The sequence below is a fragment of the Silurus aristotelis genome (genome assembly GCF_946808225.1).
Source record: "Silurus aristotelis genome assembly, chromosome: 28".
Classification (NCBI taxonomy): domain Eukaryota; kingdom Metazoa; phylum Chordata; class Actinopteri; order Siluriformes; family Siluridae; genus Silurus; species Silurus aristotelis.
This window is the reverse complement of record NC_139601.1, coordinates 5,719,467-5,732,594: the sequence shown is the minus strand read 5'-3', so window position 1 is coordinate 5,732,594 and position 13,128 is coordinate 5,719,467. Positions and strand designations below refer to the sequence as shown.

Genomic DNA, 13,128 nt, shown 5'->3' with positions numbered 1-13,128 from the left:
ACTGCGCTGACATTTAGTAAAACCGGCATTCATTAAAACTGACATTCAGCAAAGCATTTGCTGAACGTTTAATATTTCATTATTCAATATTACGTCTTCCAGACACACAAACACGTGGAGGAAAGTTTAATTGCAGTGGATTGTGCCACAGTAAACACACGATTCACTTCTCCTAGCGGTTAACCCAATATCCATTCGTTAACTCTTACGCATATGGGAATATTTAAATGAGCCTGGAGGCTCGCCTTGACTGCGGTAGTTTGAAGCAAACCAGAAAAATGTCACCCAAAAACCCTGAAAACAACATTTGGAATGCAACATAGCTTAGAATACATTCGAGAGTACTCTACATGCTAGCTAGTTTTGTAATAATTAGCCAGGTTTGAGCCAAGGGTGATGTACCTGTTGAGGTCCCAGGTTCGGACCGTGTTCCCTGCTGCGGCGTAGAGCACAGAACCGGATGGGTTTAGGGCGATCTGGTTGATCTGGTATTCACCCTGAGTTGTGGTGATTGTGCGGGTGGTGGTGCCGGCACAGGCATCTCCGGAAACCACCTGACCTGAGGATCTGGAATGAAGACGACAGAGGAAAAGCAGCCAAAGTAAAAAAAAAAAAAAAGAATAAAGCGATTATAACGTTTATACTTCTAAGTTCATGTCATGTGTGTGAACATCAGGAAATCGTCCGCGGACACGTGCATAAGGTGAATTTATACTTAAGCAAACTCAAAAAGGCAGTGTCAAATAAACTGAAAAAAAAATATATATATATATCGAAAAAAGAAACAAAGTTTTACAAATTTTCAACAAAATTGGTGAGGGGTATAAAAAAAAAAGAAAGAAAAAAAAAAAAAAAAAAAAAGCTAAACCGTGTCTGATTAATTATAAACCAATCCAAATGCCACTGAATGCATTTCTGAAGTGTTTTCACTCTGCATTCAGCTGTACCAAGCGGCTCTTGTATAAAAGCACTTCAGCCTAATTTGCGTTTAAATCCACAATTCATCATCAATTATGAAACGGCAGATGCTTACAATTTTTTTATTGAGATGCTGCGGTTTACATAACATGCTCCATATTACGCCTGTTGCGGACATGTTTAAAGAAAATATGCTAGTAATTTTTAGCCGATATATAAAAAAGATTAAATATAATGAGATATAATTGGTATAAAGCTTCAGACCATGATCTAATTACTGTATAATCCTGTATTATTTACAATGAACTACAGTTTGAGGACATCATCATGTGTGACACTCAATCTACTCATTAACACTAATTGTTTTTGTAAAAACTGTACTAAATGCATTCTCAGGTTGTTGTTTTTTTTTTTATAAATATAGTAAATGTTGTTCTTAAATGGGAAATCTGGAAGTTCAAATGTGACTATTCACATTCATGTTTGCTTTCTGGGCACTAGTGAACAATTTCTCTACGATTCCCACGACCTGCTTCAGTAGCTCAACATGGTTTGGAAGTACTCACGTGAACGTGCGCACACACTTGGCAGAGTCCCGGATGTCCCAAACTTTGATGTAGGACGTGGAGACAGTGAAGACCAGGCCGGAGCTGCTGCAGTATTTGACAGACACCACGTTGTTGGGATGTCCCCTCAGAGTCACGATCTCCTGCCCAGTCACCAGGTTCCACATCTTGCACGTTCGATCTGAGGAAAAAAGTACAGCGTTACATTACATTATATAAATGTTTCACATCCATGGCTATTTTTAGTTCATAGAAAGTGACTTTGTAAGCATTAATCTATGTAGTTATGATGTATAAGAACAGAAAAGATAGGTTCATTCAAAAGAATTGACAAAATGATAAATTAAACTCCACATAAAAACCTTTATTGGTTGGTAAACGGTGTGTTCGCATACCTCTTTAGAAGCACAACCTTTTCTTTCTGTCCAAACTGTTTATGTTTTTTAAAGCATCAATTATCATCTTTTATGCTCACCTTGCTAAGGCACGCTTGACTGAACAGCCTGAATAGCCCTAACAGACCGACGGCCAATGAACAGCACTAATGCAGCCCTCTATGTCTCCATAATTCATATGGTTTATGAGCTAACAAGTTGTATGAGCCATCAGGCCTTATTATGACGATTAGCTCCGCTACTCTTGCTGGATCCATTTCACAACGGCAGAACAGAAGAAGGAAGACAAAGCACATTTCGCCCGAAGGCAGTGACTTCCACTTTCCAGTACATTTAATGTACAGTGGAATATTGAGTCTTGCATAAAGTAATAAATAAGTAAAGACTGGTCTAACTATAGCACTCATTTAATCAATAAAAGAGCCTAAAGGAAAAAAAAAAAAAAAAAAGAGCAAGACTATTCATGTGACTATTCATGTGAACAGATTTTACATTTGTTCTTTTACACTCTATGGTTCACACATCTTTCTTTCACAGTTGCTCTGTGCTTTGGAGGCTTTGTGCATAAAATGAGGCTGCTGAGAAGTTCAATAAGGCATGCGGAGTGTGGCCTGCAAGCACGCCGACAATGCAAACCAAATTGATTAGTTGGTGTTTTGCGAGTTTGCTCTTCATCCAAATACTTAAGTATAACCAGAGGGTGTGTGTGTGTTTGTGAGTGTGAGTGTGAGTGTGAGTGTGTGTGTGTGTGTGTGTATATACCTTTGGATCCAGTGAAGAGCAGCTCATCGGTAGCATCAAGACAGAGCACAGGCTTGGAGTGTCCCTCGGCCACGGCGACACACTGCAGAGGAGCTGTTCTGCCCCCTTTCAGTCCTGCCATTGGACTGATCACACCCCTGCACCAGAATACACACATTCAAAACTGCACTAATAGGGAGTATACACGTACGCGTGAATAAATCGAGTTAGTTTTTGCGTCAAGACTTTACACAGTCTAGCAGCTCTTTCTCTCTCCCCCTCAAGCCCCAATGTTCCCCCACCTCCATGCTCCATTCTCCTCAATCTCTCCCGAGTTCATTATCAATATTGCGCTCGTTAATCTGCTTCATCAAACCCCAGCCAGGCTTTGTGTGACAGACAGAAATCGACCAAAACAATGGAATCGCTTTCATATCCGAGGCAGGTGCTAATTAGGGCCTGCTGAGCTGTTTCTCTAAGCAGCGTGAAGGTGATCAGTGGAACTGAAAAAAGGTAGTAAAGAAACTGTTGCTAAACTAATATTTGAAACTTAATTCCCAAAACTAAACGAGCTGATGTTTTTTTGCTATTGGCAGAGAGAGGGGTTTTTGAAATATCTGGGCCAGTGCATGTATGCAGATTCGGTCAGGATTGAAATAAGAGTAACAATGTGTGACAATGACTGACTGTGATGATGAGAAACTACTGCAAACAAAGGACAATGGATATCTAAATAATTGGAAGAATGCAAGTTTTAGAGGCTAAAATCATAAAATCACCATGTGGATTTCAGTGGCATTTTTTGGCAGCCATATTAATAACATTGTCAAAAAACAAATTCATAAAAGTTTCATGGAAAATGTTTTAAAACAAGGTGCTGGGAATGGGGTGCAAATATTTTTTTCTTATAAAAGCCACTCTGATGTTTTCTGTCACTAGGCGATTGGATATGAAATCATGAAGATGGCTTTATTGACCTTTTCGAAGTTTCGGTTTAGAGCAATACGACCATGTGAGGACAAATATGATAATTTTAGAGGCTTGCTGATTTATTTATGCCGCCATAAAATATTTGCTGGAGACAGCCACTGCCCTTTCTTATTCAGGGATTGAACTTTTAGGAAGATGCCCTCCAATTAGGCATCACAGCCAGCATATCACCTCTCAGGCAGCTCCAGACACTTCAGCCCTACCGCGCCTTCGACGCTCGCATCCAACTGGCTTCACACTGGCTTGGCTTGAGTTGCGGGTTTTAAAAACGATTAGAAGTGTGGCAGCCAGACAAGAGACAGTGAGGGTTACTTGCCTCCATCTTGAGGATCGTGACCCGTGATGTCGGTGCCTCACGCTCTGTCGCAGGAGTGACAGAATTAGCATGACATCTGCCATGCCTGCTTGAATCAAAAATGGGCAGAAGAAGAAGGACGATGCTACCGGCAGTGGCTCTTCGAATAGCACAGAGTTTCAGATTTAGTTATAACCTAAATCTTCACATCTGTCTTAAAACGAACGGAGGGAGCGATACGAAAGGACGAGATGTGCAGTGACAGCTGGCAGTCTGTGTTTCTGTGTGGACTCCTGACGAACTTAAGCCAAAGGCAAAAAAACGCAAGGCTCCAACACAGAGCGATTGTTCAACATACTCTGTGTTTTGAATTACAACAGAGAGGTCACTGTCTCCGTAAATGGCCAGTGAGAAATCTTTTATTGAGTCCTAGGGGGGACAACAAGTAGTTTTCACATTTCTGTTTATTTGCTGCATGTTCTGTTCGTCTTGCCATATGCTGAGAAATATCTGAGGTGTCTTCTAGCAGAAGAAAGAATAATTTCACAGTGCAAGTTTGAGAAAAGTAACAAAAAAAAACCCCACACTAATTGTCAACAAACTAATAGTTTAGTTTTGTTGTCAAACCTTTCCTGGTCCGAAAGCTTCGCATCCCGCCTCCTAGAGTTTTCTAAGCCAATTAGCCCACATACTTCTATGGAACCCATGAGCAACCTGGCAGAGCTTAACAGTCCTTCTCTCCACTCTGCAACATAACGAGGATCTCCTCTCGAGGTTGGCAGCATTCCCGGTGTGTCTGGCCTCGGGCCATTCTCTGTCTCTGGGAAGCCGTCCGAGTGAGACGGAAACGGAGTGAGAGATTCAGCACGGGGAAAAAAATTGGTCTCTAGTGAGTGAACGTAAAGGCTTAGCTGCTCTGTGTTCCTAATAATGGCCGAGCCGCCATCCTGGATGAGTTGGACAGAGGTGACAGGAGAAGAGCTGATTAAAGTAGAAACGAGGACACGGTGGCCGCGGGAGGAGGCTGGGAAACTTTTGTGGCAACTATCGTGGAAACAAATTGTCTGATGAGGATCATACACTTTTTTTTTTTTTTTTGCAATTATTTCAATCAGCCAATCATGGGGCAGCAGCAGGTTAAGAGCCTCAGTAAATGTTCTACAGATGTAGCCTCAGATTCCTGTTCTCAGCTATCAGGACTGGAACTCGATGTCTACCTGAATGCGTCTTGCGAGATGCTTTTATGCTCACCACAGTTGTAATGAGTGGTTTAGGTTAATTTAACTTTTCAGAACCAGCTCGAACCAGTATGGCCATTTGTCTCTCTCATAAACAAAGCATTTCCAACCACAGAACTGGATGTGTTTTGGTGCACAATTTTCTAAAATACTACCAAACCAAACCAAACACCTGGCACCAACAATCATGGCACATTCACAGAGATCAAATTACTTCTCATTTCGATAATTGATATGATCTTTAACCGTAGCTCTTGATCAGTATTTGCATGATATTATGTACTGCTGCCAAATGTTTCGATGATATTATAATTGCGTGAATAAAGAAGGGTGCAGGTGTTCATTTAAAGTGGTTGGTGAGAGATTACTTTAAAGGCAATTCTTTTTGCATTGGACACCACCATAATTATATTGTATAATTACATAACGACAGACTAAAGCAATTTTGATTGAATGACCTCAGGAATACCCCGAGTAGCGGTACAATGGTACAGTGATAAAACGCCCCACTTGATATTAAACGATGAGGCTCCTGCTGGAGAGAAAATGCTGAAATAAGCATCTGTGAAAACACATGGTCTGAGGTTTTGTGTTGACTTGGCAGCACAGACACGTAGGATGGTAATGGCTGATCAGCTAATTTGACCCTGCAGGTGAGTAATGATAGTGAATCGGAGTGTAATATAGTCATGCGGCGTCTTCTCAGCCCTCGCCATTCGCCAAATCACACTCGCTCGATCACACCCACAAAGCCTAGGTGTAGTGCCATGCTGAGCAAACGTGTCACGCCCAATGCTAGAATCCTCTTGAACAGGCACACACATTGCAAAAAAACAAAAAAAAACACACACAATAAAAACCTCCACATGCAAGCACTTTTATCCTAAAATCTAATCCTGGGAAATAATATAGCAAACCCACAGCACATCACAAAAAACAAAAAAAGCCACATACATTATTTTCTTAAATCAAATCTTCATGCAGCACTTAAATCGATGCAGAGTGAGCTCATGGTTATGAAACCGTTCGGATTTAGGAATGAAACAGAAAACAGAAATTCTGTCTCATCCAACAGCAGGGAAGACAAGAAGGTGAGTATGTGATGAGGCAACATGTTTAGTGGATGAACAGAGGGAGAAGGGAATCATGGTGTGAATGAACCTTATCGGACTGCTGTCTGTAATGGGATTTGCTGCTTTTTCGGGATCTAGAATCAAATTAAAACACACGCAGATCTTTCTGACGTGTCGGTTTTAGAATAAACAGTTAGATCGAGGTTGTTTTTGGTGGAGGGAAAAAAAATGAAGTTTAACTGTGGGGTTATTCCATGCGCCCCACGTTCCATCACAGTGCCATTAGTTTCTAATGGGATAACGAGAGCTTCTCGACAGAAGCAAGAAAAATGCAATCACGGTGTCGCGATAATAGGGCTATGAAGGTGCTGAGAGATTGCGCTGCAGGCTTTATTAGATAAGGTAAAGTAAATTATATGGCACACTAGAGCAGACTGCAGGCTTCGAACGAGCCAAATTATCGAAGTCTCGCCCACAAAGACTAAAAGAACCAACAAATTTGTGCAGCGAAAATGATCAGACTTTAATATGTAGAGTTAAAAGCCTTAAATATGCTGTCAACTCACTTTAATTGGCAAACGGGTTGAATAAGCACAGCGTTATGTCTGGTAAATAATCGTTCTTACCTCTTACTAATGAATTTCAGATCAAATGATCAAAGTCAATTCAAAGCAATTGTATGTTATTTAAAATAATGAGGTATATTCAATGAGTAACATTATAACTGAAGCTGAGAGATAAAAAATAAAATAAAAAATTGAGAACTTCTTACACAAGGATTTTTTTCGTTTGAAAAGTTTCCCAAAATCAGAGCATAAGGTTCATTCAGTGCTGGGCTTCACAATAAACACAAAACAGAAATGGAAAAAAAAAGAAATTGGGGGCGTCAAACAAAGTGCGGATTCAGCATGCTCACACAGTGGACACACCCTTTACACAAATGGTCTGTGACAGACCAATCAGGCAACAGGAAAAAAAAACAGAAGACAGTCAGACAGAGAAATCTACCTGAGGACCTCCGAGAGAGAGGAGTCGCTGTCATCAGACCTAAAGGGCAGAACAGCAGCAGGGTTAGGGGAGGGTGGGAGGAGTCAGTTACAGAGAAGGGAAAGAGGATTTCTTTTTTTTTTTTTAATGGAAAGAAGGAAAGCCTCTCAAAAAACAGGCATAGACTGATAGGAGGAGGGGCGGGAAGGAGAAGATAGAGGGAGGAGTTAAACAGGAAAGAGTATGTAAAGTTGAACAGGAAGGGTTAAAAATGACATCCGACTGGACATCACAGGAAGTGGAAGTGGAGCCCACTCTTGGCTGCAGTATTAAAATAAACATTTGCTCTGGCATCCAACTGCGAATCTTTGAAAGCTTGTTTTCAGTTTACTTTTATAATAAAACTCATTTTATACTATGATTCAATTTCAAGTGGTACTTTTGAAGTGCTTCGTGCAGGAGAACAGATGCATTATGCACTATGCACAAACGTTACACTGGGTGATGAAACAATTTTAAACTGAATAGTCACTGGAAAGAGCTTTGCCCTGAGGTGTCACTAAGAGATCTAGAGTCACGCCAGACAAAAAATGACCGTGAGAAACCGGAGCAAATGTTTTACTAGAACAAAATTGAAAGTGACTGAACTGATGCTTTTGTTTTCACTTTAGAGTGCGACAGAGTAAAGAACTTATAACCTATTAGCTGAGCAATGCATTAGAACATTTCCTGGTCAAGACCATTAGAAGAAAAAGATGCAGACCTTTACCATGTTCTGCTCCGAGGATTTATTCTGGTGCCACAGCAATAACAGTCAACATTAAATATTGATGCAAACCAATGAACTCGAAGACACTAGATGCAAAACACAGGGCCTCATTTTGCAGTGTTTCGTTAAAAGTTGTGTGAGTTAAGTGAGCAGTCGTCATTTCACAATACATTCTGTAACGTTGATTTTCTCCAGATTTATTTGCATATGTTAATAAATGCCAATCGGTTATAAAGTGCAGCTGGTTTACACGATGTAATGTCTAAAACAAAACTCTATAAAAGGCAAAACTTCCAAAGCTGGAAATGGAAATATTTGTCAAACGAATGATCACACACATGGGCACACATCATCTCCTCTTTTATTTTTTTTTTACATGCCATTACTTTCTTTTGTATATATAAAAACTATAAAATTGGCATCATTGCAATTGTATCAATTTGGTGTAATGTCATTTTACTTACAGTTACACTTCTTATAAATTCGGATCTCCTATGACACAAATGTTTGTCTCCAAACAAAGGTGGATTTTCAGGAGCACCACATTTCTTGTGTTTTTTTTATTTATTTTTACAAATCAATTATTTTCCATCACTCGTGATAAATGGGACACTGAGAATCATGCGATTATACATTACTCAGGTCAAGCTGCAACACCAAACCGGCTTCACAATGGTTAAACCAGGTAAGACAAACAACAATATCTTACCGTGTTCACACTTCCTGTTTTATACCACTTACATATCTCTGGTCACGCATCCTGAATTTTAAGTCAGTCGAAAAGAGAGTGCTGTCATAGAACTTAAGATTCTCCTATTCTGTAGAAGATCTGATAAGGGTCATTGCATTGTGGCCTGTATGATAAGAGTCTGCCCTGCCGAACTCGATCAAATGGCGAATCTACGTGCGCGGAAGTTCAAGCGCCCAGGGTGATCTCTCAAAACCGGAGCAAAACAATGGCAGTCACCTCTGGACAAAAGCTAAATGAACCCGTAGGTTAATGAAATGTCTATCTTCCACTTTCGGACACCACCGCTAATCAGTATTAGTCAGTGAACATTAATCAGCATGACGGGCATGCATACACACAAAGTACCAGATAAATAACTGTGAAGTGTTCTTACAGGACTTGTTCCTGTTCCCTTTGACTTTCACTGATTGTAACTAGGCGTTGCGAAGCGGTCAAGAATCCGATGTCTGATTCCAGGTAAAGCCGAAACGTGTCTGAAATTCGCATGATTGTTCCACTTCCTATTCAGCTGAATGAGAGTCGAGTGAGACAAAGCAACAAAACGCACCAGCACAAAGACGCATGATATTACGAGTAGTAAGAAATAAACGACTTGCATGGAATGCTGCTATAGAAAACTTGAAGCAGAGTTTTTTCCTGAAGTTTCTTATTTTCCAATAATCGCACATATCTCATAGCACAAATGATTCCAATTCTCTTCTACAAAAGAGCAGAGATGCATTTTAACCGGTTATAGGAACATTGGATGTGCAGTATCTGTATTCACACATACACAAATGTTCCCTTGCCAGCCTCTGTTTTTTTTCTCTCTTGAAGCTGATAAGACAGAAAATTTAAAAACATTTTATGGGACAAAAACGTAGTAAAGTAAAATTTACTTCCTGTGGTGTTAAACTTGAAATTCATTGCTAGACATCAGTGACACTGAAGACCCCTTCCATAAACGTCACACAAACATCACACAGAATCACACGACGATTCCACAATCCTCTGTTAAACTGCAAGGTTCCATCAGGCTTAGATGAAGTCTATCATACAGGTACAAGTACATGCATATCGTCCTGACCCATTCGATTCAAGACGTCACCAGCACTGTGGCTAGGACTAACCACGATTGAAAAAGAAACAACCACACGTAATAATCTACTCTTTATAATCGTTTACGATGGATCAAACAAGAAATTCGAAGCTCAGTGGGCAAACTGCAATGATGCTAAACCTATAAGGATTGAAAGAAAAATCAGGTGTATTTTACACTAATAAAAATCACTGAGAAGACCACTGACCACTGACGTCGATTACATACATTTGACAATAACTTTTCGGAAACATCAAGAGTAAGCCACCGCCTGCTACAACAATCTGTGGATTCGCTGCTCCTTTTTCAATATGCAATAGCCTGAAAATAGCACGAGAGAAACGCATAAAAGACCCCTTTAGTCGTGTATGGTGATCTCAGGCGCTGCTGATTCGATTATGAAAGGAAAAGACTACGATGAGCCGTCTTCAGAAGGGGGTATAATTGGTTATCCTGGGCTAATTTACCCACTCGCCATGCTATAATGAGCATCCACAGGAGCCGTGGAGCATTAATAATTGGGGACTCTCAAGCGCTGTGGATGAACTTCGCCGTATTTCCTCTGCTACGAATGTACCTCGCCTAATTGGCAGCTGTGAAGGATGGTTCTGCAACTCGTTTCTTAAACTCTCCATACTTTTCCCTCCCCGATCGTACAGTAACAAACCGTGAGGATGGAAAGATTTAGAGCGAAAATTGACACCAAACACAGAAGCATGCTTTAATGTAATGTGTCTGTTTACTCACTTGTCCAGCGCAGAACCCTGGCTCTGGTTGCTTGTAAGGCGAGAGAAGACGTTGCGGTCGTTACGGGTACGGAGAGGAGGGGATGAGGGAGGTGTGTAGATGGTCTCAGGAGGTCTAAGAGGTGCAAACAGAGTAAAGTAAATGTCCCATAGTAACAATACACATGAGTGGATCCTGACAGGTAAACTTGAGAAAGGTCTATTAATATGGATGTATATGGACTGTAACTGCTAGAGCTACGGAAAGTATCACGTAATCGTTTGTTACTCAGGACATGGGCTGTGGGAAGCCACTGGAAATGAATCTGCCCAGAAATTCAGAAAAATTTTTTAATGAGTTGGGAGTGTGTCGAATTGAAAAAAGAGAAATGTCTCCTGACTTGGAAATGATAGTGTCCTGTTTAAGCGACCGTTTACACAGAAACGACGCTGTTTTTCTTTCAAACTTTGTGCGCTCTTAGCAGGAACACGTTGTGTTTCCGAGGTCCAGAAAATTGCCGTTGTTGATCTAGGACACAAACACACCCCTCTCACAACTCGCACCATTCACACACTGACGTCCCTACTACTGGGCAGGAAATAACAAACAAAAGGTTACATTTATGCTTTATTACTGTCCGAGGCAGCTTGCCAGGGCTCGTTGGAGTAATTATAAATGATAAAAACACAACATAATGAACAAGCATATGTGAATCGGTAGATACCGGAGGCCGTATTAAAGCACAAAACAATCAACAAGAAAAAAATGGCACCTTTTATACGTGGCTTTACTGGTAAATGAACTCATAAGACCAGAGTGACAGAAAGATTATGTAACAATCCAGCACAATATGAAAAAGTTTTAGTCTGAGAAATTCACACTTTTAGCTTATTTAAGTCACCAATTTACTATGAAGTTATGAAGAGTTATTCTGAGGACAGACAGACAGACAGACTATATTGAGAGACATTGAGACACCTGACCATATAATTGGTATGTGCTATTTCTTCTTTTTTTTTACCCATTCTATTCCAAATTAATGCCCCAACTGCAATGATAATAACCTCCACTTATCTGGAAAGATGTTCCACTACATTTTGGAGGTTGCTTGTGGAGATTTGTGCTCATTCAGCCACAAGGGCATTAGTAAAGTCAGGTTCTGATGTAGGGTAAGGAGGCCTGGGATACAGTCAGCGTTCCAAAGCATCCCAAAACGTTTTTAACTGGTCTGAGATTAGAGCTTTGTAGCTTTGTTGTAGAGGAGCATTCCCATTCTGGAACAGGTTTGGATCTCCTAGTTCAAGTGAAGGGAGAATTCTATATAATTCCACATCCATCCATACAATTGTGTGCCTTCAAATATTTCAGGTGTCCCAATACATTTAGTAGATAGGTAAAATGTATTCATGTATTTATATACATAACACAATAGGAATAGAATACGATGCCTAACACTCTCTGCTTGATCACTACATTTTTTTTTATAAGATTATACCCTGGAGCTCTCAGATCCATCAGAGTAAAAGCACTGCACATTTTATTACATAATTATAATTTTAATAAACCTAAAATTTAAGTGAACCTCAAAATGTATACACTCACGTTCTAACTTTTGCTCAGACACACAGTCTGGCATTAGCAGTACGTGTTCATATTGCATCAGTGATAGAGAGTGAGAACTTGGCTGTAATGTCATCATATTAAAACATAAACAAGTTATTTCTGATATTCATTTTCATTTGATCACGCAGCAATCCGCAATCTCCAACGTGTCCTCCAGCAGGATTTTGTTTTCTTTTAATTTGAACTCCTCCAATGCACAGTAGGCCAAAACCCAAATGATGCCTTATTGACTGCATATGCTTTCTACACAGGATATCACATAATGACTGTCTTGATTCTACATAGCATGCACTGTTCACCCCAAGAAGCAGCGTTTGGGATTAGTTCCAGAAAAAAAAAGTAAAAAGGTACAATTGATCCAATATCTACAATGATATGTAAGAGAATAGAAGTGGTGCATTATCAGCCAACTGATGTGTGTTAGTTACCTGTACGACTGGCTTCTATCATATGATGGCCGCCTGGTAAATGGAGATGCATCTGAGCCTCTGGACTGTCTGGGACTGAGCAACACCACAGGATTGAAGTAATGCTATAATCTTATACAGCCATTTAAATAGCAAAACGCACAAATGACAACACTTTCTTATATTCTGAAGTGCTGCGAATCACAATATACTTCATTAAAATCTCATAACTTACAACGTGTGTCCTCGGACCGGCAGGTTGATCGTCCGAGACACGCTTTCTCTGGAGTAGGTCTCGCGTAGAACAAAGCCCAAGCCGTTCTCCTGAATCTCGGACAGTGAGGCCAGAGACTTTGTGATGTTCTTGGTGGTGGAGTCCAGAATGGGGCCCAGGTATTCAGCTGATACCGCCTTCATCTGACCTGAGATGCGAGGCTCAGCCTGTAGAGGTGTGTGAATCATAATGAAACTCTTAATGAATGTTCTAATGAAGAATTAAACTGTAAGAACTGGAGTCAGCTGAGCCTAAGGAACGTTTATTCATTCACTTATACTGCACTGCCACCTAATG

General features: G+C 40.4%; 1 protein-coding gene across 4 annotated transcripts in view; it reads right to left on the bottom strand.

The window, feature by feature from the left end:
* kif21b (kinesin family member 21B) overlaps positions 1-13,128 on the bottom strand; it is a 57,623-nt gene that overhangs the window by 9,674 nt on the left and 34,821 nt on the right. For 2 of the 4 annotated variants that reach the window (XM_083533560.1, XM_083533562.1), the window contains exons 24-30: positions 12,793-12,998; positions 12,579-12,653; positions 10,549-10,662; positions 7,225-7,263; positions 2,642-2,778; positions 1,485-1,665; positions 403-567 (exon numbers count right to left, since the gene is read on the bottom strand). In XM_083533560.1, the coding sequence (XP_083389686.1) occupies positions 403-567; positions 1,485-1,665; positions 2,642-2,778; positions 7,225-7,263; positions 10,549-10,662; positions 12,579-12,653; positions 12,793-12,998 (917 nt within the window). The remainder of the gene's footprint in view (positions 1-402; positions 568-1,484; positions 1,666-2,641; positions 2,779-7,224; positions 7,264-10,548; positions 10,663-12,578; positions 12,654-12,792; positions 12,999-13,128) is intronic. The other 2 variants (XM_083533561.1, XM_083533563.1) reach the window with 1 other exon arrangement.